The sequence below is a fragment of the Hypomesus nipponensis genome, chromosome 6 (genome assembly GCF_054491055.1).
Source record: "Hypomesus nipponensis isolate SF chromosome 6, ASM5449105v1, whole genome shotgun sequence".
Classification (NCBI taxonomy): Eukaryota; Metazoa; Chordata; class Actinopteri; order Osmeriformes; family Osmeridae; genus Hypomesus; species Hypomesus nipponensis.
This window is the reverse complement of record NC_140366.1, coordinates 18,168,535-18,195,259: the sequence shown is the minus strand read 5'-3', so window position 1 is coordinate 18,195,259 and position 26,725 is coordinate 18,168,535. Positions and strand designations below refer to the sequence as shown.

General features: G+C 47.5%; 2 protein-coding genes across 8 annotated transcripts in view; both read left to right on the top strand.

Annotated features, from left to right (window-relative positions):
* The first annotated feature begins 1,126 nt into the window (after positions 1-1,126).
* Positions 1,127-9,476, top strand: LOC146287461 (solute carrier family 22 member 13). 2 transcript variants are annotated; one of them, XM_084700843.1, is made up of 10 exons: positions 1,127-1,708; positions 2,683-2,786; positions 3,181-3,335; positions 3,478-3,646; positions 3,953-4,076; positions 4,310-4,416; positions 5,524-5,735; positions 7,186-7,294; positions 7,615-7,827; positions 8,011-9,476. In XM_084700843.1, the coding sequence occupies exons 1-10, from the start codon at positions 1,334-1,336 to the stop codon at positions 8,078-8,080; spliced, it is 1,638 nt and encodes a 545-aa protein (XP_084556969.1). In that variant the 5' UTR covers positions 1,127-1,333; the 3' UTR covers positions 8,081-9,476. The 2 variants fall into 2 exon arrangements, with proteins under 2 accessions (XP_084556969.1, XP_084556970.1); XM_084700844.1 differs by lacking the exon at positions 8,011-9,476 and having other exon boundaries at positions 7,615-7,837.
* Positions 9,477-11,088: 1,612 nt separating this feature from the next.
* Positions 11,089-26,725, top strand: part of fynb (FYN proto-oncogene, Src family tyrosine kinase b) — a 40,969-nt gene continuing 25,332 nt past the window's right edge. For all 6 annotated transcript variants that reach the window (XM_084699352.1, XM_084699349.1, XM_084699351.1 and 3 more), the window contains exons 1-2: positions 11,089-11,238; positions 19,330-19,399. The gene's annotated coding sequence lies outside the window, so the exon portion shown is untranslated. The remainder of the gene's footprint in view (positions 11,239-19,329; positions 19,400-26,725) is intronic.

Genomic DNA, 26,725 nt, shown 5'->3' with positions numbered 1-26,725 from the left:
CCACTGCAGACCGGCTTCCGAAGTTCGTTTCGAAGTGAGTTTTCAGTGACTCACATGTGACCAATGAGTAGAATCAGAAGTAGCACAGTCTCCACTTTCAGACTTTTACCTAACCCATGATGTCAGACTAACCCTTTTATGGAGAGGGGATGTACTGTATGTTGTATCATATTCTCAGAAGGTGAATGTATTCTTCCCTGCAGGGTGTGGGAACAGTGGATTGGGGCCCCACACCCTGTCGAAAGAATGCACAGTGTCAGTCATCTCGGGTGAACACTGGAGGCTTGGTGCCGTTCTGTGGAAGGGGTTGTGATTGGGATATCTGCTGGGATGTGGAGAGGTTCACCCGGATGAAAAGATACCGGACACCAACAACAGGGGAAAGACGAAACGATAACAAAGGAAAACGAGCTGAGGATTATGGAAGTAATTACGGGGTGGCCAGAGAGCGAGAGGGCTTTCATTGGAGCGAGGGGGAATGAATACTAAATCCAATATCTCCTGTTTGTGGAGGCGGCTCCTCAGCTCACTCGCAGCATCCCATGGCAGATGAAGTACGGGAGGCCGGAGAGGAATTAGCATGTCTTTATGTTTAGCAGTTCTCCTACTGCCAGTTTGGTCCAGAGGCAGTGAAACATTTCATAAAGATAGATAGATAAACCGGGTATATTTTCCAAACATGTCAGCACATGTACACACATACACAGTCTGGTCTCTCAAAATCTGAAACTTTAATTGAATCGATTCATTGGATACATTGAAAACATGAAAACTCGTTGTTGTTGCCCTTGCACAGTATAGTTTTTGAGTAACATCTAGCCTTAATTAAAAAAAAAAAAAACACTACATCGAATGCACAAACAAACTGCCTCTCATTCACACAGAGAGAGACGGAGAGGGAGAGAGGGAGAGGGAGGGAGGGAGAGAGAGAGAGAGAGAGAGAGAGAGAGAGAGAGAGAGAGAGAGACAAGTGCTGCCTCTCAGCCATCACAAAAGCAGCTCCTCCCTCTGAGGGGAAACTCCTCCCTCGTGTCTAGGCCCCTCCCCTCTGAGCATGGTTATATTACCCTGCTGCTGGGATTATGCCACTTGACTACAGTCAGCTTCAGACCGCGCTCATGCTACATCCCAGGTGTGACTACATCTGAACAGGGAGACTCAACACAACTCATTAAAAACAGCCTGTTTCAATCTTGAGCTTCTCTTTGAGGCTCTCTGTCCACACAGACTGCTACGAGTCTGCTGCATCTGCTAGCTCAGTGCCAGCGCCTGTACCTGAGGAAGCACACTAGACAGGGCAAGCACAGGAGGAGTGGCCACAAAGAGGTGGAGCATGAACTTTGACGAAATCCTTGCTCAGATCGGAGGCTTTGGAAAGTTCCAGAAGATCCTGTACGTATGGATTTGTCTGCCCCAGATCCTGCTGGCCTTCCACATGCTGGTGTCGGTCTTCACAGGGGCTGTGCCCCCGCATCTCTGTCGCTCCGAGTGGCCCCCCAGCCACGCTGCTTTGAGCTTCAACTTCAGTGTGGAGGCCGGCCCTGGTGCAGACCTGGCCTGCTCGGCCCCTGGTGCTGACCGCGGCTCCCCACTTCTCCAGCTGAACGACAGCGATGCCTTGGCTCTCATCAACAGCCATGCCTCCGCAGGCTGCCAGGGGGGATGGGAGTTCAGCAAGGACATTTTCCACAGTACCGTGGCTACCGAGGTGAGTTGTCCGTTAGTCATAGCCCATTTTTCACCTCTCTCCGTCTGCCTGGTCTTCAAAGCGGTGGATATCCTCTGTTCCAGATTCTCACAGGAAATGAGGTGAAGGCCGCTTGGCAGATTGGCAGTTGGAGGTCTTTCTACCCCTGCTGGACTGTGGCAGCTATGTAACAGCCTGTTGTAGAGATATCTGAGACTGGCCAAGGTGGCCAGCAGAGAGGGTGGAAATATGGCCTCCTGTGGTGTAGGCATCCTTTCTAGGTCTCTGCTGCTGGTCTGTGCAGCCCCCCTCTGCCACGTTAGGGAATGAGAGAGCTCACAGCGTGGGAGGGGCCTCGTGTGACTGAAATATTACGATGGGCCACAGAACTGCCTTCCTTGGCCATAAGACAAGCCCTCTGAAACAACAACAAACACATTGGCTGGTCCAGAGTTTGTTTTGACACACAAACACTAGTTTGGGACCAAGTCCTCGCTGTAAGCCTCACTGTTCAAGGTGTACTGAAAGATGATGTAGGCCCAGATTTCCAGGTGTTATTACGAGACGAGATTGTCAAGTTCAACAAAAAGGGACTTTGAAGGATCCCACACAATCTGCAGAGACATCATATTTCATTCAGCTGTCTCTGTTTACCAATGATTTTCCTAGCTGGACAGTATTCACAATTCCAGACAGTCCAATCCTATTCTTAGCCTTGATACCATACCATGTTCATAACTACTTTCAACGAGACTCCAATAGATCAGCTCTCGGGTATAAACAAAGAAGAAGATAATTTTTCTCAGCAAATGAATATGTAGCATAGCCTTTTTAAAGATAATAAATAGCCTTTATATAGGCGTTTATATTGCTATAAAATGCAACCTACCACCAAGTAAAATGCCATGGAACAGTAAATACGAAGGAAATATTTGGACTTTTCCAGTATGTGGGTTGACAGTAAATCGGTTGGTTTGTTTGTTTCCTCTTTACAGTGGGATCTGGTGTGTGACAATGCCAATCTGAACAACATTGGTGCCTCTATCTACATGTTTGGTCTTCTGATAGGGGCTGTGCTGTTTGGCGCCATGGCAGACAAGTGAGTTTAGTACATTAAAACACCTCCAACCTTTATTCCTAAAACGTTTTTCTTTGTTTCAGGAGTCAAACCGTGAGTTGAATCATTCAGGGAAAAATGTCTTCGCAGAATTTTCGCTTTGGAAGCTGTCCCCTTCATTATTATTTATAGGCAATGGCAGTGATTTTATTTCAATTGCCTCTCTTGTTTACCAGCCAAGTCAAAAGTATTTGAAGTATTTTGACACTGGGGATTATCCAGACCCAGTCTAATTTGCAGCACATGTCTTGGTCTGGACAAACACAACTCTGAACGTAGCAGAAGGCCTATAAGTGAAGTTAACAGAAGAGGATCTGCAGGTTTGAAGGGGCGGTGACTGTGTTTGAAGGGGATGTGACTGTGTGTCTCGTTTCAGGTATGGTCGCAGGCCCATCATTTTGGTTGGCTTGGCGATTCAGACGACCTTCGGGGTCGGAGCAGCTTTCGCGCCAAATTTCTACATCTACGTCATCCTGCGCTTTGTGGTTGGGACCACTATTTCAGCTGTCATCATGAACGCATTTGTTTTAGGTCTGTCCTACTGACAGACACACATTCCTTCCCAATTTGCCTATCCACAATTCCTCTCAGATTAATAATCTGATGATAGAGCAGCCTAGCTTTCCCGTGCTCCTTGAAACTCTAGTTTATGCTTTGTCTGTGTACTCCACAGGCACAGAGTGGACAGGATCCAAGCATCGGATGCTGGCTGGTGTCATCACAGACTACTTCTTCGGGTTTGGTTACATTATTCTGGCGGGACTGGCCTACCTCATACGAGACTGGCGCAGACTCCAGCTGGCCATCTCAGCACCAGGCTTCTTGTTCATCTTCTACATCTGGTGAGTTTAACGCTAGGGTGCTTAGCCTGGCCTAGCCTACACCCCTGGAAACACGACGGAGGGGAATAGATATGAGGACCCTTTGGTTTTAATCCCGGTCAATGCAAATGGTGTTAACAGCAACAGCAGCTTCTTGGCGGATGAACCCCACGTGCTCATTAACACTCGCACTCCGCTGTTGTTACTTTAGCCTCTTTCGCAACGTCGCGGTAGGCTTGTGTTTGTCGCTAGTTCCCATGGATGCTCCAGGTCATACATACTTGTTTATGTGCGGCCCATTGGAACACCTCTCCTCTAAATTCCTAGGGTGTTGCCAAAGTCGGCCCGTTGGTTAATGGCCAATGACAAGAATGAGGAAGCCATGGACCTGATCCGCAAGGCAGCCCTAATGAATGGAAAACCCCTGCAGGATGATGTGGAGATAAGTCAGGTGAAAGGTGGTCACTTCAGTCAGAACTGTTGTGTAACAACACCCAACTCAAAAGGCCTACACACAGCATAGTTGCCCATAGGCTCCTTGTGCTTTGAAAATTATCCTTCAAATATTTCATTTGGTGAAACTAGTCCTACAACTTATGCAGATGTGCTTGTGTAGATGTGAATATGTTCTTTGAGGACTGTGTCTGTGTTTGTCCCTCACGTTCTGATCTGTTAACTCTTCAGGGATACAAAGACAAGCTGAGGCTGGAGGACAAGAGGAAACACACAGTGGTTGACTTGGTTCGCACTCCTAAAATGAGGAGGCATTCATTGATCATTTTCTACCTGTGGTGAGTGTCTACCACTGGCTCTCAGACACAGTTTAATTGCCTGTGAAATTGCCAGCTGTGGTTAAAATTCATTCTGAAGGGAGAGGACATTTTCCTCACTCGGACAAATCTCTCCTCGTCTTCCTCCCTGCTGGCATTGGGTAGCTCATCAGTGAGAGACAAAACAATTGATTACATATCTGTTGTAACTGACTGCAGTACATTCCCTGTCATTTACTGCACTTTGCAAGACGAGATTGACTCAACAGTCCAAACGCACCAAATAAGTTGGCACATATGCTAGTGGTTGTGGAAGAAAGATTTATCTTAGGCTGTGACTTGGGAAGCTGCCACGCAATGTTTTACGTTGTGTCCAGCATTGTCTAACTTATTTGAATGACAGCATTGATAGACGGGCAGTACAGTAAGAGTATTTGGATATGGAAATGTTATCCTCTAGAAGTTTCTTCCAGCTGAGTATGTTACAGTGTTGAAGTAGTTTCAGTCTTAAACTACATACGATTTCTGAAATGAATGAATGAATGAATATTTCTAACTGCTGTTTACTTTTTCAAAACTATGAATTCTAAACATCTAGTCAACAATGGTAAAACACTCGTGCTCATCTGCTCCAATACAGCAGGGCTTATTTCTGGATCATTCCATCACTAAATACTTTATGGGATTCAATTACTCTGCGGCTTCTCCTTCTCCTCAGACATATTTTTCTCATTTCCTGTTTTTACCCTTACAACATCTCCTCTGTCTCAGAGTGTATGTACAGTACGTGTGTCCACGTGTGTCTGTCTTAGAGTGTGTACAGTACGTGTGTGTGTGTGTCTGTCTCAGAGTGTGTACAGTACGTGTGTGTGTGTGTGTCTGTCTCAGTGTGTACAGTACGTGTGTGTGTGTGTGTCAAACCTGCACGGTAGCGTAAACAGAGGACGACAAACATCCACATCCCGCCACCGTTAACGGTAGCAGCAGGACGTAGTAACTCTCACTTGGACAAGCTCTTTCATGTCGGGAACTGTTTCACCAGCCGCTCCACATCAATCACAGAGTTCTCCACCTGGTTCCTCACACCTCTCCACACCGCCTCTCCACCCCGCCTCTCTGTGTTCACAGGTTTGTCAACGTGATGGTGTATTATGGTCTGTCTCTCAACATCTCTGACTTTGGAATGAACATCTACCTCACGCAGCTCATCTTCGGCCTGGTGGAGATGCCCGCCCGCACCATCACTCTCTTCACCCTCAACCGTTCCCGCAAGATATCCCAGCTGGCCTTTCTGGCAGTTGGGGGCGTTGCTTGCCTGCTGACCGTTTTCATCCCTGATGGTACAGAGCGTGACGTGATGAAACTGGGTTTCTAGATCTATCTTGGCTGGTCTGGCTTTTTTAAGTTGAACCAGTTGAAGATGATCTCAGCAAACCACCTCGTTAGTCAGTGAACTACTTTGTTAGTCAGCGGACTACCTCGTTAGTCAGCGAACTACCTCGTTAGTCAGTGAACTACCACGTTAGTCAGTGAACTACCTTGTTAGTCAGTGAACTACCACGTTAGTCAGTGAACTACCTCGTTAGTCAATGAACTACCTCGTTAGTCAATGAACTACCGTGTTAGTCAGTGAACTACCTTGTTACTCAGTGAACTACCTTGTTACTCAGTGAACTAACTTGTTACTCAGTGAACAACCTTGTTACTCAGTGAACTACCGTGTTAGTCAGTGAACTACCTTGTTACTCAGTGAACTACCTTGTTACTCAGTGAACTAACTTGTTACTCAGTGAACAACCTTGTTACTCAGTGAACTACCACGTTAGTCAGTGAACTACCATGTTAGTCAGTGAACTACCACGTTAGTCAGTCAAATCAAAACAAATCAATTTCATTTGTATAGCCCTTTTTACATGCAAGCATGTCACAGAGTGCTTCACATACACCCATAGAACTGCCCCTCAACCAACCTAAACCCTCAAGGAAGACAAGGAAAAACTCCCAGAAAAACTCCCAACTGGAGAAAAAATGGAAGAAAACTTGAGAGGAACAATTCAGAGAGGGATCCCCTCCTCCAGAGACGGTTGGTAGGAGAGAGGAGCAGAACACAGGCTAAACATACTCATACAGCATCAATGGGTTTTGAAACACCAAAATCCATTGTTGAACTTTATAGGTGTAGGACAGGACCAGGAAACTTGCTGTTGGCCGTCATGGAGACTGGTTTCTGGTTGACAACCAGGTCCAGCGTTGGCAGAGAGACAACCAGGCAGGTGCTGACAGCTCAAACCGCCCACACCACAAGGGATATGTGTGTGTGTGTGGGGGGGGGGGGACAGAGAGGGGAGAGCAGGGATTAGAGAATGCCAGGAGCAGCTAACAGTTACAGTATAATAGAATGAGATCCCCACCAGTCAAGTGTGGACTAGTGCAGCAATTTTTCACAGAGCAAAAAGAGGTATTTGATGAAGCCCCACAGTGAACTACCTTGTTACTCAGTGAACTACCTTGTTACTCAGTGAACTACCTTGTTACTCAGTGAACTACCTTGTTACCTAGTGAACTACCTTGTTACTCAGTGAACTACCTTGTTACCTAGTGAACTGCCTTGTTACTCAGTGAACTACCTTTTTACTCAGTGAACAACCTCGTTAGTCAGTGAACTACCTTGTTACTCAGTGAACTACCACCTTAGTCGTGTGGAACACGCAGACGGATCCACAGGACGGTTGACTTGCAGATGTTACTAACCCCAGACTCATCAAGTCACAACTTTTCTTTTTTTTCCAGAACTTTCCATCATCAGAACCATCCTGGCTATGGTCGGCAAGTTTGGAATCACCGCGTCCCTGTCTATAGTTTACATCTATTCTGCTGAAGTGTTTCCAACGGTCATCAGGTGAGCATGGATCCGTCCAGATCTAGAGTCCAAAGTCTCGTTGCTGTGCCCAGGGTAATCCAGGAACATCTAGGGTCATTTCAGAACAGAACATCAAATAAAGAACCTTGACTTTTTCCCTTGACTTTTTCCCTTGACTTTTTCCCTCTCTAAGTTCCCATAGCTGCATAGCTGAACATCTGTGGTTCATTGTTCAGGGCTGTGGTGAAGCGACCACTCAGTCTGGTTTCAGTTCCAGAACCCTGCTGTGACAGTGAGCGTGGAGCTTGGCTTGGCTTGGCTGTAACGGTCTATTCTCTGGCTTCTATTCTCCGCCGCAGGCAGAACGGGATCGGGATGGGCTCCATGTGTGCGCGGGCCGGAGGAGTCCTAGCCCCCGTCATTTACCTCCTGAGGACCTTCAGTAAGAGCGCACCCATGATGCTCTTCGGCCTGCTCACCCTGCTGGGCGCCGGGCTGACCCTGCTACTGCCTGAGACGGCCAATAAGCATCTGCCTGACACCATTGAGGACGTGGAAGGAGCCAATCCTAGGTCTGGTTGAACTTCATAGCCGTCCACATATGGGAGGGGAAAGGGTGGGAGGGGGATGGGGGGGGGGGGCCTTAGTTACCCCCTCTGCAGATGTTTCCGCCGTCATAACAACACTACATCATGAGCATGAAGCATGCAAGTGGTGCTGCTTTGCTAAAGTTATTGTTTCCTTTGCTGTTCCAGTCAGGAGGAGGGCAGTTCAGAGCCTCTCAAGTATAAACCCTGTTCCAAGAGCCCTGACATCATAGCCTGAGTGACATAAAGGACTCACCCGGGGGTGCATGCCTGCACTGACCCAGGTGCATGCCTGCACTGACCCAGGTGTATGCCTGCACTGACCCACCCACCTGGGGCTCTGTCTACTTCCAGCCCTGCTGCTGTTGTACTCCACCCCTGTTTCAAGGAACCAGGCTACATGTGTCATGAGCCTCAATGACTTTTCCCAACAACGTTCATTTTGAAACTGCCGCTCGGAGCACTTGAACAAAAGCTGTTTTCAAACCAGAATTACAATGACTTGACATTTTTCATATACTGTTTTTTTAAAATACTTTTAATATATTTTTTAATGGAATATTGAGAATATTTATACAAGTGTTTGTGGTATTTTTTTTTCATCTTTTTATATAAAAAAGAAAAAGTGTACTTTAAACACGTATTATTCAGTTATGATCAGGGCAGTAAATGTTTTGTTGCTCCACTTTATGGGGTCAACATTCTTATTCTTATTCTTCCTTTTACTGGTAAGAATTACCCTCTGGTCCTTTTCACACCAACAGCAACTGAGTTCTTTCACATCTACCTTATCGCTCTAGACACCCCCACAGACCATCCGGTTAGACAGGCTCACCTTGAGATGATAAACGCCTGGAAAGCCCTCAGTGTAACCCTGCTGGGTTGCCTGTTAGATCCTGGCTTCCAGACTGGAACTAAGGCACGGATAAACGATGCAGACCACACTCACCCTTGGCACATACTCTTGTTGACGTCAACGATATCACTAAGGTGAAGTTATCTTAACAGTGTTACCCTCAGCCAAAAAAAACTCTAGTGCGATCTGTTCAACTTACACAGACTAGTACCGTGCACAGATGAAAGTGTATGAGTAAACCAGGTAACACAAATGAAGGAGAGACATTTTGGTTGTTTGCCTGTGTCTTTCACAGTGTGTGGAGATGGTTATTAACGGAATGTTGCAACATCCTCCCCTTAGAATTTTTGTGACATTGTTTTCTCCAAACAGTTTATTATTTGACAAGCATGTCCTGCTACTGTTGTCTTTGTAGAATTTAGGAGCTGAAAAGGTTAGGGTCAGGGTTAGGCCAACCCAAAGTCTGAAAGCTACATTCAGTGTATAGGGGTCTAACTGTTTACTGCCACCCTATGGTGGGAAGTGGTACTACTCTTTTGACAGCTGATGAGAAAAGTACTGTATGACAGCTGTGGTCACCTAAGTTTCATGTTACATTAGATTATATTTACAGCACTTTTTTTTTTTTTGTATGGTTTTGAGTGCAATCATTTTTTTTTATGAATTCATACAGATTCATTTAACATAACATTTTTACAATCTCCTAGTCAATGACTGAGAGATTGTCTCTATGCTGTGAGAAATAAATGTATCAACCTTAACCATGTAATAAACTTTTGCCAACAAGCATGTGTATGTAAGAGGGTGCTGTCCTGTCATTCAGAATACAAATAGCAAGCCTGTTGCCAGCCAATAGCAACCCAGCTGCCAGGGTTCAGTGGCTCCACCTCTCAGGAGGAACAACTGCAGCGCCTGTCTTCAGAGTGGCTGTCATAAACGCCCCGGGTGGTTGGCTCAGGCGGGGATGGCTGTCAATGATTCACTGCCCCATGGACATCAGACAACAACTGGGGTTTCAATTAGACTGCACCTCCATGGACCCCTGAGAAAACAGCTGCACAAGCCCGTCCCCCTGACCCCTGACCCCTGACCAGGATGGGCCAGACGCAGGCACAGCCTGGTGTTTTAATAGTTGTATTAATCTGTGGTCTGATGTTTTGTCAGAGCCCAGATATTTGGAAATGACATTTTTTAAGGGAGAGCAGAGGAGTGGAAACGAACCAGAAAAGTCCATGACATCACAGAGACTGGCCCACATGGTATTCCTGCTGTTATGTTAACCCTTGTGCTGCCTTCGGGTCACATGACCAAAAGGTTCATAACGAACCATCATTGTGTTTACCCAATTTTAGCCTATACAAAAGCAAATAAAAATAATTTTCTTTTCACCTTCGCAATGTGGGGGGTCTGAAACAGCCCAACGGTTAAAAGAAAATGCTTCATTTTGTTTTTGTATGCGGTAAAGTTGTTGCAAACAACGGTGGGTCACAATGACTGATGGGTCAGAATGACCCGAAGATAACACAAGGGTTAAGAGTGTGGCTGCAGTTATCTGGGTTTGAGTTGGCTTGATAGCTGAGAGAGGAGGAGAGCAGAACAGAGAAGCCTAAAACAGAATAGATTAAAGCAAAGCAGAGTACAAATTAGCACAGTAGATGACACAAACTTTTTTTGGGGGGGGGGCTTTTGTTATAGAAAAACCTTTTGAAAAGTTTGTAAAAAATATATTTTTAAATAAAAGTTTTTACAAAGGTTTTTGAAAAAAAGAAGAAAAAAAATGAAGAAAAAAAAAAACGTATTTGAAGTTGTCAGAAGAATGAATAGTGAAGTAAAGTACTGATACTAGAAAAATCTACTTTTTCTAGTATCAGTATCATGAAAATGATCACTATCATTTTCAAATAATGAAGTAGGCTATTTGTACCATGTTACTTCCCATCTCTGGTTAAAATACTGCACTTTACAGCTATTGTACAGCAGGTGGCGCTCCAAAGCAATCATCAGAATAACATCAACTATTGTTTTGCTCAATTTATTTACTGTACGGCTTCATTATAGCAAACTATTTCTAGTGTAAATAATTTTTTAGTCAACACATTTACTCCTACAACTCTAGATCGGCTAAATTTAACCGGTTATTCTTTCTTCTTATTTTTCCTACCTTTACTCATCTATTTATCCAGATTTTATGTTAAGTGTGTTTGAGATTTAGATGTATTTGCTCCAAAATTGGATTTCACACTTTAAGACTACAATACATAGCCCAGTGACACACCAAACCTGTTTACAATCTTTCGTCTCGCCCTCCTCACATAGTCTCCGTCTATTGGCTTGAAGTCCTGTCAATCTCTGCAAAAATCCCGTTATAGTTTCATTGTGGCCCTGCAAGGCTAACGCCATCACACAGCGGCTACAGCAAATTGGGCAGCAAGCAGATCGCACAGGCTACACTACGATATAGACAAAAACTAGAAGAAAAGACTATCTTTTACAACGGCAATGGAATATAGACCTCCGGTTAATTAGACGCCTGAGACTGTGTAAGTTCAATTTTCCTACTTCATTGAGACTCTTATTAAGAAAGCAAACAAATGACTTTGATTTTAAATGACTACCTAGCTCATAAAACTGCATGCGGGTTCTTATATTTCCATTCGTCTGTTGGCTCCTGGGTCATTAGGTTTGTAATGACCCACATTTTAGTTTTCGAGTTGATATTAAGATTCGCTAATTTCTTACACATGTATGAAGAGCATCACAGGATGATATGATCGTAATATGGGCCAGTAGGCGAGTGAGAAATCTGTTGACTGTACATCCCTAATAAAACCTATAGACTCACCACATCATGGGAATCAGTAGTAAAATTTGGTTACTTGCTTGCCTAATGTTGTCCCCACCAATATCAATCAAATGTCTTCGATGAAGGGCACAATGTCACTTCGACTCGAGTTTGTGTTGGAATTGAGCACCAAGACAGCCGGTTAACAATTGTAAACATGTTTCCTTTAAGTTCATCTTCAGGCATGATTCATTCAGACTGGAATACAGGATTTTGTTGGACATACATTTCAAGTAGTCAGCTGTGCATGTGTTTATTTTTGACCAACATAGTTCCTGCCAGATTTATGACAAATCCAGAAACTATACAGGAAATAAAGGAATTATTAAAATGATATGGAGCTTTAATCAAAGTCTTCTGCTTCATTATAAATAAGGGAAGGTTAACTGAAAATGCATTCATTAAACCCTACTGTTGTGAAATTGCCTTCCACTTTCCTCTAATAATTGGGGTCTGTTGTATAGTTGACCCCAGCATCCCTCCAAATAATATTAGACTTCATTTCTAAATAATCTCAACTGAAATAGAGTTGCTTCCTCTGGATGTTAAGTCCATACAGCCTCCTTGCTTGCCCATTACTGCATGACATTAGTAGTGGCTGTGACATACGTCATACATGTTTGAATATGCTCTTGATGTGTTCGTAAACACACACTTTATGTGTAAATCATAAATAGCTTTTGCACAAATGTTTGTGTCTGAAAGTTTTGAGTTCCGGTGGAAGTGGTAGAGAGACCTATAATACAGTCTTGTCTCCGTAGTGTGAGTTTCCTTTTCAAGATAAGTTCTTCACATCCTGCATATCCTGCTTTAAATGTGTAGTGGGTTTTAGTAGGGGAGTAATTATCAGTAAGGTACAGAACCCAGTTTTCTTTTTGAAACCGTGAGGTTTCAGACTGCTATTTTCTATTTCAGTTGGGTTGTTGACCAGTGCCAGTGTTTGGAAATGCTGCTTACAGTCCACCGTATTTTTACATTACAACTTATTGACAGCAGTTCATATGTCAGTTATGAATAGTTTACTACTGTGTTGTTTGTTTTGCAGCTGAAGATGTCTTCAGGATACTTTGGGAGTTGCTGGAACTTTGCAGGATGCCCAAAAGTAATATTTTAAAGCATCCGCATACAAAAAAATCAGCACCCTGCAAAACAAAATGTGTTTGTCTTTTTCATTGAAATTCTTAAAAGACAAACAGAATGTAGGCTTTTCTAAAAGAACAGAAAATAAGTCCTCTATCTTCTCTAATTTGCAATTTGTAACACCGCATTTACATAAATAAAGAAGCTGTTGTCCTTGTACAGTAGCTCTGCACTCTTCTGAACCGCGCGCTGCTGCTTTCATAATGAACTTGAGCAGGCAGCCCACAAAAGCTCTCTTAACCCTGGCCAATTTAGATGAGGCATACAAAGTACTGTGTCAGTGATTTTGCCACTTGGCACCTGACCCCGGTGTGAAGCCAGTCGGCGTGTCCAGGACAGCATGTCACCCCAGTAGCCAGAGAGGTGCTCAACCCTCCGCTCTGTAGAGCAGAGCCAAACCACCCTCCTCATCCCCTCTGTTGTTTACCCTGAGACAGCTTGGCAGTCTGCTCTGCTCAACTGTCCACACACACACGTACACACAGATGAAAGGGCTATGAAGTAATCATCAAGTGTTCAGTATCACATCCTGTTGATGGAGGTGGCCTTACATTGTTTAATGACTGTTGAACCATGGTTTGGTGGACTGTGTTTGCGTACAGTATGGTGATCAGTTTGAGGGGTTAGTGTGAGTCCCCACATGGTCTCACTTCTCCCGCTGACGTCATCGGGAGCGACCCATGACTTCTGCTGAGTCCAGTGCTGATGTCACAGGCCGTTGCCTGTCATGTGACTTGGCAGGCGCACGCATAGAGGCTGTCAGCCACCTCTTGGCACCCAGCTGCACATCATCTCCACTGTAGCGCACACACACACACACACACACACTCACACACAGACACACCTGCTCACACACACACGTCACCACAACAAGTCTTCCCTTTGTGCCATCCATCTAATGAAGACACCAAATGTGTGCCTGTGTTGATAGTTTTGGTGCAGTTTGTGGCAGCTCACGTAGTAGCAGACTCACAAACATGAGTAAACGGTCTACCATGGGTGAATGCTTAGCATGGGGACGCCATTGGATACAACTACTAACATATGAGAGCCAGAGACATCCTGTGATCCCCTCCAGCACCTTCATAGCAGTGCAGAGTATATTCCCAGAAACCACAAGACAGTCAGAGAGTTTCATAGTAGCATTGTGCACATTCCAATATTATGCAAAAGTGTGATAGCAAGACATTGGTCTTTTGCACACATGCCACTCACTGTGCCGTTGCGTAATCGCAGAATGAAATGATGCGTAAGTGGATACTCTTTTCTGAAGCCTCGTCAAAACTGGGGTAGGCCCAGGCCTTAGAGATAGATCATTTGGTATTGGGAATATTTTTTGAATAAATTAAATGAGCTGGAACTGTCATCTGGAACTGTGGCACCAAGTCCCTGGAGGCAGACAAATCACATCACACAGATGACATCACACAGATGACATCACACAGATGACATCACACAGCCCCGGTTATGATCTAAGCACTCTCACCTGTGTTTCACCAGCAAGTGTGTGAGTGTGTGTTTGTGTTTTCTCGACCTGTTTGGTTTTAACTGCCACGCCGCATCAGTTAAAAGGTTATTTTGAATATGTCTAAGATCAAAATAGTTTGACAAATGAATTAAGTGAAAGTACAGTGTGTAGCGTATGTCTGACTCCAGCAGGAACCAGTCTTTGGTCTTGTTGATACTTTTATATACAATCTAAAATATCGATGAAGTGGTCACTTGGGGTTACTGAAATGAGGGGTTAAATTTACTGGAAAAACCATCTGTCTCTGGCGAGACTCAGTTAGAGATTTAACAACTAGGCTTCCCCAAATGTTTCACAAGGTTTTCTATTTTTAAGCCCTCGCCTCCTCATTTAATCTCTGCCGCTCTGCACCTTTCATCTTTAATACAACCCTACATTCAGAGGTTTAATGCTACCTTGATCGTCCTTCGATTTTGACAGGCAAGACTATATTTAAGATTTTATAACTGAATCAATGGGCCTACAGGGCTTCTTCAACCACCAACTCAAACGTTCTAACCACTGCACCCATGGTAGAGCAGCAGTCCTTAGGACAGGTTTCCACCATATTAGGTTCTGCAGTCTGAACAACCAAACAGATATCTGTCACAGTGTTTAGAAAGAGCAGTGCATTTCAGAGAACAGATAAACTAAGGAGGGTTTTTTTGTGAAAAGGTAAATATTGTTGATTATGTGAAACCAAAACAACTGTGAAATGTGGTATGATATTATAGTTGGGCCACAGTATGTTTTGCATGTTAGTTCACAGTCCCCAAATTCCAAATCGAGTCATTTTTCGGGTAAAAAAATGTTTTTTAGGAATGTAATTTATTAATGATATGTTGCTCTGCCGTTAGGTGCATTGATGTCAAGTGTTTTTTAGTTTTCTGAGCTAAACGAGCGGTATGTTTATGACCCGCAGAGCTTTCATGCATATTTAATACCGTGGATTTTCTGTCAGTTTTCTATGTCATACATAAACATGTGTAAAACAAAGACAGCATTTCTGTATCAACAATAGCTCCCTGTGCTCCAAGCCACTGCTGTCACACGCGACACACAGTTCATCTGCATTGCAAAGAAGTTATTTCTTTTGATGAATTTCTATGAATTTCATTGTGGACTCGTACCATAGTGACACTGACATTCCACACTCCCCTTACAGCCCGCGTTCTCAGCACCAGCTCACGACGAGCAGTGAACAATTCAAATCCGAGCAGCTGTGTAACTTTTCCCGCCTCACCTCAAACACGCACGGTGGATGTCTTGATAGACAGAGCAGGTGCAAGTCAAAGTCGTCTCGTCTCCGAGGGGGGGGCATGGAAGGTGGATGCCCTCCACCTGGAATGCTACCCCCTTCCCCCCAATTATTTGATCTATACGTTTCTATAAGAGAGCCATATACAAAAGGCCCCTTATGGAAACCAACCCCCCCCCCCATCTGATTCATTCTGGAGCCGAGCCTGGCACAAGCCCAAAGCATCCCCCGGTTGTGAGCTAGCCAGCTGACAGTGTATAGTGTCCCTCCTGAGTGCTGTGTCCCAGCCCTCTCCCTCGACTCTGCTGCTGCCTGGCTCTGCAGTGCTGATGCAGCTGCTGGTGGCTGACAAAGGAGACGATTGCTCATGCTGGCGTGGGCCTGCTCCTGGCTGGCACGCTAAGTCTGGCTCTGGCCCTCTGTGTGCTCCATTACAGAGCAGCCGCTTCGCCGAGGGAGAGAACTGTATTGACGTGCAGGACTCTTATGTGTCAAAGGGGCCTTACACCATTGCTGATGTTAATTTCCAGCTTTCTAATCACCGGGCCGAGTGGCAGAGAAGCTGTGTTTTGCGCGTGTCAGCAGGCCGGGAACGGACTGTTCTTCACTGTCAGCAGATCTGAGGTTCTTGTTATGTTCTCACTTGGGTTTTCCTGTGAGAATGTTTTTGGTCTTTCCTAATCCACTCTCAGTCAGTCAATCAGCCTCTGTGATGGATGTCTTCTTATTTTAAACTTCAGAGGGTAGAGAAGATGTAGGCTACTGTAGGTGACATTTTAATTAATTCAAAATTGCGTGTCATTTCTTGTGTCATTTGGACCACAAACCTCAGATGGAACCCATGCAGATGGATTGACAGTAAATGTACCAATACACCACCACACAAACCTAAATATGAGCTAGGTTAAAGTCAGAGTGCTGGCCTACAAGTATAAACTCAGTAAATGCTGCCACAGTTTTGCCCAAAAGATCCCACCAGAAGTTATTTATGACTATCAAAAAAGTCGCCAGTTGTCGCTAGATAAGACTTTTTGTCGCTAGTGAAGGTGAAAATTAGCTAAATCTAGCGATGTGCTGCCATTATTTAAACGGCAGAGTGCCCTATTTCCTCAGAGGGTAGCTGTGGTATGACCTCACCATGGCTGAGGGAACACGTTTCCTTGTCCGGTCTGACTCTAGTGTGTGAAGCTTGAGTGAGGGCCTTACCAGACCCCAGGATTAGCTGCATCCCCAGCAGCCAGCCAGCGAGCGGCGATCCATCTATGCAGTGTACCAGGCCGGCTTCGTGCGGCCAGGCCAGTGGGCCAGACATTTGGCACAGTGTACAAATGACTAGGGCTTGTTGTGCACTGCTGGTCATGTGATCTTTGTGTGGCTGAATGACTTTTCCCTGCCTGCAGCCTCGGTGCCATCATGCTGGATGGGAGCTGCAGAGGATGAAAAGACAGCCAGCTCTCTTGCTCTGTTCTGTTGGAGACCTACTCTCACTCCACACTACTCTACTGTAATGTATTTTGTATTCATACTGTAGTTCACTCTACTGAACTCTGCTCTGGGCTGTCTTGAGAGAGAGATACAGAGAGAGAGAGATACACAGAGAGAGAGAGATAAAGAGAGAGAGAATATAAAGAGAAAGAGAATATAAAGAGAGGGCCATAAAATAAACACACAAATAAGCGCCAGCTACAGCTAAGTGGTAATTTACCAGAAAGATGATGGTTTAAAATCACGTTTTGCTCTTATAGGGAACACAGCTCGGTTGTTTTGAAGAAGGGTTAGGGTTAGGGATTTTTTTTTCAGTTTCATCCACATGCCTTACAAGAATAACCATACAAACCCTCAACTGAAAATAGTCAGGCTGTGTTGATGGTGTCTGCCAGAATGAATACTACTGCAGGATAACTGGATGACACCAGTGACAGTCTGTTTAAATATAACAAATGCTCGGAGGTACAAGAAATAATAGATTATACAAATACTTTAAAAGATGCACACACATTGATAGTTTTAACAGCTTTCTTATTAAAAGAATGTAGAATGGTCTTAATGTACTGCTCAAATTCCCTGTAGAAAACACATGTTAAATTGCATACGTCCAATTCAACTCACTATGCACGCATCACTTCCTCATATTGATCAAGCCAGGTATACAACTTCCGGTAGCTAGCAGTTACGTTGGTATCATGTGAGCTATGCAAGTGGGCCGCAAAGCGGAAAAGGTTGGTAATGGCTGGCCTAGTCCATAGGCTGTAGAGTAATCCAACAGAAACCTCCCAAAAGTCTCTGTGCTGACTGAAGACCTGGGACAGGCTCCACTAGATGATGTCATCCCTGAAGGAGCGACAGCAGGGAACAATGGGGTGAAGACACTCCTGAAGGAGGAGTGGTGCTGTCAGCCATGATGACTGCCCCTGTGTTCTCTCTCTCTCTCTCTCTCTGTCCCTCTCTCCCCTCTCTCTCTCTCTCTCTCTGTCCCTCTCTCTCTCTCTCTCTCTCTCTCTCTCTCTCTCTGCTCCTCTTTGTGTTTCTCTCTTCTTTTTCTCTCCTTCTCCTTGTCTGCTTTCTCTCTGTCCCTCTCTCCCCTCTCTCTCCTCTCTTCTCTCTCTGTCCCTCTCTCCCCTCTCTCTCCTCTCTTCTCTCTCTGTCCCTCTCTCCCCTCTCTCTCCTCTCTTCTCTCTCTGTCCCTCTCTCTCCTCTTTCTCTGTCCCTCTCCTCCCTTTCTCCTTCTCTAAGGCTGAGGCAATCATATAGCAGTACTGTAGTTCTTCTCTATACCCACTTACACAGGACTCGGGCCTAAATATAGTTCTACTCCACTTCTGAATCTGGTTACTAATAGAGAAAGCTGAAATCCATGAGGGGATCCGTAAACTCCTGTTAAAATCAGTGCGAATGAGTGTTTGAGACTATGTAACAGACAGCAACCACACCAACACCAGCAGCAACAGCAGCAGCAGCAGCAGCAGCCAGCAGCCAGCAGCCAGCAGCCAGCAGCCAGCAACAAGTCATTCTGAGCCATATGTAGCACAGGAAGTGAGAGTTGTCACTGTGTAACAGTTGGTTTGGCCACATCAGATTGCATTAGCAGGGCTCTGCTTTAAAGGTTTGGCTAATGGCTTACAAGTACAAGATTTGGCACTGGGAACAGAGAGCCTGTTGTAGATAAAGTGCAGTTTGTAAATGTGCCATGGAGCTAAACACTGTCCCTGTGGGAACAACAATGAGTCGGCTGTTGACCATTAGTCTTGGTTGGAAAGTCCTGGCAGTGTTTTTAGAGGTGTGTACAGTGCGCGTCGTTTGAAGTTGTGTGTGTGTGTCTAAGCATTATCGGTCATTCTCTGGTCTCTGGGACGAGATCTTCTGTGGTCGGAACACCTATATGCTCAGTTGATTATGTTGGATTACGTTGCTACAAAAATCTGTATTTTCTGCAAAGGGGCAGTAAGCATGGACAACAGTGTATTCCACATCTTTTAAGACGATTCCTTCCAAGTGTTGTTTGAGAAATGTTCATTCCGGCCCTACCTGTCCCACCTCTTCTCTGCTCTGTCAGACTGATGCAGCAGGGAAGTGTTAAACGGAACAGAAAAGAGGGAAATGAGGCCACCACGCAGGGTTTGATCCAAGCTGGCACCTTACAGTCTGCACTGTACTCTGTTGTTTACTCACAGACTAGTATCGAGGTCGCCGTTTAACAGAATGCTGCCTGTCACTGGGTCCAAGGGCGTTCTCTCTGGAGAGTCTGGGAGGATGGAAAACACCCAGGCCCACATTTTTGTCTTCGTAGTGAAGCGAAAATGACGTCATTGGACATTGCGCGTAGTTCAGATGCATGTTTTATTGAACGATTCAATGAATAATTAAATGTTTCTCTTTTCCTACAGGCCCCTCTGTTTTCGCGGTGCACAAAGCAATGTGGAGCATATAAAGATCCAGATACGCTGAAGACCAGAGGTACACACACACACACACACACACACACAGCTGGACACCACAGGTTGAAGCTGCGCTATAGAGGTTCCTGCTGTGTGTAACATACTGCTCACACCTGTATAGATGCTAGACACGTGCTAAGATCCTTCTAGATTCTAGAGTACGTTCCCCTACTCTAAATATATAGATCCAATGGTGTATTCAATTTGAAATACTGCCTAATGGTGTGTGTCTTCATTGGGAACAGCAGTATCATTCTGATATGACTGCTGTATGTTAAGGAGCATGTTAAGGCATGTAGTTGTGTGTGATCAAACTCCAGGGGGACGCCCCCCTCCCCCTCCAAAAACACAATCCCTTCCGTTTTTAATCCTCTCCTCACAACCACAGTTCAGGCCACAGCACGACCGTCAGGTTAATCTAAGGTCGCCCTGCCTCAGGCCTGGCCAGGCCTCTCTTTCTCCTCATGCTGCTGTTCTCTCACGCTCATTCCTTCACTCAACCATTTTTTTTCCTACTTTTGCAGCAGATTTCTTTAGGTTAAAAACATGTTTGCGTTTGATCGTAATCCCTGTCGTCGCATGCTGGGCTTCTGAATCCCTGGAGGCCGTCAGAGTGGCTCAAGTTCCAGATTACAGCACACAGCCCTCTCTCCTCCCTGCTCTGCAGTCTCTTTCCTGCTCCCCAGCCTGGCTACAGCACCCTCTCTCCTCCCTGCTCCCCAGTCTCTCTCCTGCTCCCCGGCCTGGCTACAGCACCCTCTCTCCTCCCTGCTCTGCAGTCTCTCTCCTGCTCCCTGGCCTGGCTACAGCACCCTCTCTCCTCCCTGCTCTGCAGTCTCTCTCCTGCTCCCCAGCCTGGCTACAGCACCCTCTCTCCTCCCTGCTCTGCAGTCTCTCTCCCTCTCCCCGGCCTGGCTACAGCACCCTCTCTCCTCCCTGCTCTCCAGTCTCTCTCCTGCTCCCCGGCCTGGCTACAGCACCCTCTCTCCTCCCCTCCTGCTGCCACGCAGCACAGTGGCTCTCTTCAGCTCCCATGTTGTTGTGAGCGTGAGGGAGAGCGCTCCATGCCTGGCCCTGTCAGAGACAGCAGCTCCCTCCTTCTGAAGAGACACGTCACAGCCTGTGCTGATGACAAAAGGACCTTTAATGGAACTGTAGGACACGTCTTTAAATGGAAAATGAGATCCCCCCCCCCCCCCCTCAAAGTCAAAATTCCTCAACAGAGGCAGTGGAAGCGGGTAAGTACACACGAGGGCTTCATCCAGGAATCTGGAGACAGCCTGGTGTTCAGCCTGTTATTCAGCATTCATCGCCTGCGCATACATAATGCAGTATTACACACAGCTTGTCCTCCGCTCTCCTCTGTGGTCTCTCCTGACTCATTCGGCGCATCACAACAGACAAGCTTGTAGTTAGCCGCGGCGCTAGCTCTGATCGCTCCTACCTGAAGGAGCTGATGCAGCAGGAGCGCGGCGAGGAGTCCCTGTGAGAATTTCCGCTGACTCGGGGGGGGTGGGGGGGCAGGTTAGTCATCGCTAACGGCAGGTTAGTCATCGCTAACGGCAGGTTAGTCATCGCTAACGGCAGGTTAGTCATCGCGGCTTGGAGAGGTTCTGAGCTCAGCGGTGGTGAGGTTCTCCACGCACCAAGACCTCTGTCCCCCCCCCCCCCCCCCCTCTGTCGCTCTGTCAGTGGAACAACACACACAGTTAGCTTGTGTGTGCGTGGGAGCGATAGTGGAGGATGAGGCTTGAAAATGAATGACTGATTCCATGAGTTGTTTAATGTCAAGAACTCTCCCATTTTCCTGGAATGTTGCATTTATTCATGCACCATGAGCTAAACTGAATACTCAACGTTGTACAGTTAGCATTGTTATATTTCCGGGCCTTGAATATATAATGTCCCTCATATTAACATACTATTATGCTCACATGAACACGTGCTCTCTCTCTCTCTCTCTTACACAGTCTGTAATAGCGGAGATTGTGTGGGGCTTTGAACTACTTTCTCAAAATGTCAGAGGAAGTATCAGTCTTGTTCAGCCTGTGGGTGAGGGGGATTCTGATGTTGCTGCACGATCATATCTGGGCTGTGTTTCCTTGAAGCTAACCAACCTGTTTTCGCTGCCCTATATGTATAAAAACATCTGTTGGCATTATTCCCATACCCTGTTCTGTCTCCCTGCCCTCCTAAGGAAGCGATTTGTCTCAGCGGACCTAAGCGATGAGGTGCTGGATGCACTCTCTCTCTGTATAATACAGGATGTTTTTAAATGAGGAGTTTACAGGCAAAGACACTGCTTTCTTTTGCGACATCCAACCGCTGGGCTCCAGGTGAGGGTGGGCTGCAGCCAGTATGTGGTATCCTCAAACCTCGTGCAGTACAGGGTATCCTCAAACCTCGTGCAGTACAGGGTATCCTCAAACCTCGTGCAGTACAGGGTATCCTCAAACCTCGTGCAGTACAGGGTATCCTCAAACCTCGTGCAGTACAGGGTATCCTCAAACCTCGTGTCTGTCTTTCTTAACCTTCTGAGCTCCCTCCCCCCTCGCTAACGCCCCGCTCAGCCAGCCTGACCACCTGATTCCTCTCTGCTTCCCCACGCGACATCTCAGTCACCGCACGAGTACAGGCCACAGCTCTGTGTGGAGCGTGACACCGGTACCAATGAGAAGCACCACCGAGGAACTGAAAACGTCAGTTTCTCCACCTTGCGTGTCTCTGCAGCCTAGTATCATCCCTTGTCAGTGATGTCTACACACACACAGACATACACACACGCACACACACACACACACACACAGACACACACACACAGACACACACACACACAGACACACAAACACACACACAGACACACACACACACACAGACATACAGACACACGCACACACACACACACACACAGACACACACACACACACACAGCCCTACCGCTCTGTACCTGGCAGCACACGGTGTTCTCACCTCCAGGAGAACAGCGGGTGAAGAAGAGAGGAAGAAAGAAAGGAGAGAGAGAGAGGTAGGAGGGGGGCTGCCTGGTGGGGAATGATGAACCCAGACCTCCTGCCTAGCGAGAAGGCCTCTTTCCCCCTCTGCTCCTCCCTTGCCTGATGAAGGAGGGACGTGGGCTACAAGAACTCCCAGTTTGGGGAGAGAAGCAGAGAGCCGCCGAGTCGTAATGAGCTCTGGCTCACTTCACCCTGGGTGCCCCTCCTGATCCCGGGCTCACTTCACCCTGGGTGCCCCTCCTGATCCCGGGCTCACTTCACCCTGGGTGCCCCTCCTGATCCCGGGCTCACTTCACCCTGGGTGCCCCTCCTGATCCCGGGCTCACTTCACCCTGGGTCCGTTTGACTCTGACTTTGTTTGACTCAGGAAGTTCCGGGGAATGGAGTTTATGAGCCGTGGGTGTTTGGCTGTTGGCTGGGGTGCGTGGCGCTCACTGTGATGTTAGCTGTGCTACAGGATGTGGCATGTCTTCTCGTGTGAGGAGAGAGAGGGGGCTCCCATATGTCGATGTTACCATGACCCCACCCTGTCTTGCTGCCTCCACAGCACAGATCTTACCAAGGCCCTCTGCCATCCCCCTCTATAGCACCGATAACCAACCCTCTAGAGTATAGCAGCCTCTGAAAGTCTCTCTGCTTCGGGGAGCCAGCTCACTCAGGCAGGGTAACTTATGTCTATGCATGAGAGCAGCGGCAACAAGCTGCCATATGGCCCTAACAAACAGAACGTGCGTCACTCTGCGCTGACTTTTATGGGCCAACGTGAAAAAGGCAGCAATGCGTGAATCTGAGGCGAGGGACAATGGCATCTGTCTTCTCTCAATGAGAAGCCCAGAGACTTAGTGCTGTCTCTCAATGAGAAGCCCAGAGACTTAGTGCTGTCTCTCAATGAGAAGCCCAGAGACTTAGTGCTGTCTCTCAATTAGAAGCCCTGAGACTTAGTGCTGTCTCTCAATGAGAAGCCCAGAGACTTAGTGCTGTCTCTCACTGAGAAGCCCTTAGACTTAGTGCTGTCTCTCAGTGAGAAGCCCAGAGACTTAGTGCTGTCTCTCAATGAGAAGCCCAGAGACTTAGTGCTGTCTCTCAATGAGAAGCGTGACAGGTATATTGTCAGAGGAGCAAGGAAGGCCTTAGTTCCGACCACGCTGTTGAGCGGCTTCACACACGGAGGGGGCTTATGCTGGGCATGGCTGGACGCACGGTGACAATGGCCTCTTTCTCCGAAGCCTGCTGCCGGCCCTGACACCCCTGCATGGAAACACGTCCAGGTTGCAAATGAGCCTAATCTTCACCCACCCAGTCAAGATGGCCGTCCCCTCTGCACAAAAGCAGGAGGCCTCCAGGCGGACCGTGAATCCCTCCCCCCTCCCCAGAGCTGGAGCCTATTCACCAACGCTCACGTTGGTTGTTCTAGCCCACAATCTGGCCCCTCATAGACCCTCGCTGGGGTGTTGATGTCGGTCACTGATTTACATCGTCTTCAGCTTGATTTAGAGTTCTGTTCCCTCCTTTTGAAGGGGCGGGGTGGGGGAGGAGGGGGGGGGGGATTTGGAACCGGGGCTGGTGCTGAAACACAAGTAGAGGCCCTTTGAAGTTATGCGTGTTGCCTTTAGCTGCAGGCACCCTCCATGCTGTCTCTGTTATGGTTTACAGACAGAGCGAGTCTGCCACATGTTTGGGTTGGTGGTGGTTCAGACCCACTGCCCCTGCACCCAGGCCCCTACACCCAGGCTCCTGCACCCAGGCTCCTGCACCCAGGCCCCTGCACCCAGGCCCCTGCACCCAGGCCCCTGCACCCAGGCCCCTGCACCCAGGCCCCTGCACCCAGGCCCCTGCACCCAGGCCCCTGCACCCAGGCCCCTGCACCCAGGCCCCTGCACCCAGGCCTCTGCACCCAGGCTCCTGCACCCAGGCCCCTGCACCCAGGCCCCTGCACCCAGGCCCCTGCACCCAGGCCCCTGCACCCAGGCTCCTGCACCCAGGCCCCTGCACCCAGGCCCCTGCACCCAGGCCCCTGCACCCAGGCCCCTGCACCCAGGCCACTGCACCCAGGCCCCTGCACCCAGGCCTCTGCACCCAGGCTCCTGCACCCAGGCCCCTGCACCCAGGCTGGTGTCTGGGTGAACGAGACAGTGACCAAATCATTTCACTATCATGTCAGGGAGCCTGGACATTCTGAATAATCCATACTTAACTGTGACTCTGGTAGTTTCGAAGAAGGAATTCGTTTCCACAGAATTTTCGAAATCGGTAACTGTGTGCCTCACTTCCTGTTGTTTTCCTTAAAATGACCTCACTGGGGTCTAAGCTGGTTTCTACTAAATCCATACGCAATACCAGCTGATACATTTCACATGACATGAACGGCTATTTAGTGGCTCGGCGTGAGCAGGACTCTGTACTGTCTGAATGCTCGTGGCAGAGCTGGTGATGCTAAGTGGGCACAGCTTGCTTTCAGAGTGGCTGTTGCGTGAGCACGTGGTAGCGCTTAAGCCCCGCAGGGAGTGGAGCTGGTGAAGAGGTCCTTGAGGTCGCCTTTTAACTCTGCGTGCCGTTTCAGTTCCAAGCTCCACACAGGACAATCTGGACAGAGGAGGAAATTAAAAGCAATTTTTTTCGCCACATGCCACCAATTCTGACATGGATGTTAATCCGGAGCCTCTCTAACATACATCTGTGTGCTGGTCTTAACAGCTCAAGAGCCTCTTTGTGAAGCTGTATGTATGTTCTGAATGTCCTTATTTCATGATTCCTCCATTAGAGGAAATCTCAAGCGTATCTCGTCGACCAGAAGCTGTTTTCGCCGCTGTTGTGACATTCGAAAAGTTGTACTGTGGTACTTAAACACACTCAGACATCTGTGGATTGGTCTTAATTGGTCCCACCTGCCTTGCCACAGGCCTGGTAGAAAGCTGCTAGCGCAGAAGGATAGGAAGTAAACCTGCCTGTCCAACACAGAACAAACTGGAGTCATCTCTCATACTTTCATAACGTGGTAGTTGCGGTGTCAGAGTTTTTTTGCAGCATCCGGTGTCTGAGAATAATCCTTTTGACTCTAGGTTTGAGCTGTAAATAACAAGACAAGTTTGTCTTTTCTGGTCGTTAACAGGCCTGACCTCATCGGAAGTTGTCCTCTAACAAAATAGATGCTGCTGGGTTTATAACTTCCTCTCTGTGTCAGAGTATTAAATCCCAGGTTCATTGCAACACACGGGACAGGACACCACACATACAATATATGCACACGCATACATTTACTCACACTGCCGAACACTCACTGACTAAACCTGTGAAGACACAAAACGAGGGGTCTAAAATAATCCTCCCCAATCAGAGCAGGACCCAGTGTGTGGGAGCTGCAGTGGCGTCAGAACAGAGCAGTCTGCCTCTTAGCTCTCTCTGTCCTGGGCTCCTGTTTGTGTGGCCCCAGCACAGGCTGTCTGAGGACACACAGCTGGACCATGTCCTCTTGTAGAGGCTGAGCAGATGACACGCGTCGGAAGCGAGATCATACCCACACATCCTGACTCACAGATGGGGACATCAACACACACACACACACAGCACCCACACACACACAGCACCCACACACACACAGCACACACACACAGCACCCAAGCGTCCCCTAGTGCCTCGTCCTCACTGGTGATTGGCTCTGCGTCGTCTCCTCCTCGCCGGCTGAGTGGCGGCCCAGAGGAACTAGCGGCTCGGGAATGTGGTAACCTAGCAACGAGGCTAAAGTGACAGACTGCTCCGCTGGTGTGTGATGAAGGGTCGTCTGTCTGCCTGTCTACCTGTCTGCCTGTCTGCCTGCCTGCCTGCCTGCTTGTCTGTCTGTCTGTCTGCTCTCACTGCTGCTGACGCAGAACTAGAGCACACTACCCCTCTAGTCTAGCATCCTACACTAAGTACACGACCACCCTACCCTAGCATCCTACCCCTCTACCCTAGCATCCTACCCCTCTACCCTAGCATCCTGCCCCTCTACCCTAGCATCCTGCCCCTCTACCCTAGCATCCTACCCCTCTACCCTAGCATCCTACCCCTCTACCCTAGCATCCTGACCCTCTACCCTAGCATCCTACCCCTCTACCCTAGCATCCTGCCCCTCTACCCTAGCATCCTGCCCCTCTACCCTAGCATCCTACCCCTCTACCCTAGCATCCTGCCCCTCTACCCTAGCATCCTGCCCCTCTACCCTAGCATCCTACCCCTCTACCCTAGCATCCTGCCCCTCTACCCTAGCATCCTGCCCCTCTACCCTAGCATCCTACCCCTCTACCCTAGCATCCTGCCCCTCTACCCTAGCATCCTGCCCCTCTACCCTAGCA

What these genes read in the sequence shown, in the direction of transcription:
- LOC146287461 (XM_084700843.1), top strand. Translation starts at nt 1,334, where the DNA reads ATGAACTTTGACGAAATCCTTGCTCAGATCGGAGGCTTTGGAAAGTTC. An exon ending in CATGAACGCATTTGTTTTAG is followed by an intron (nt 3,336 to 3,477) that starts GTCTGTCCTACT and finishes TGTACTCCACAG; the next exon opens with GCACAGAGTGGACAGGATCC. An exon ending in GTGGAAGGAGCCAATCCTAG is followed by an intron (nt 7,828 to 8,010) that starts GTCTGGTTGAAC and finishes TTGCTGTTCCAG; the next exon opens with TCAGGAGGAGGGCAGTTCAG.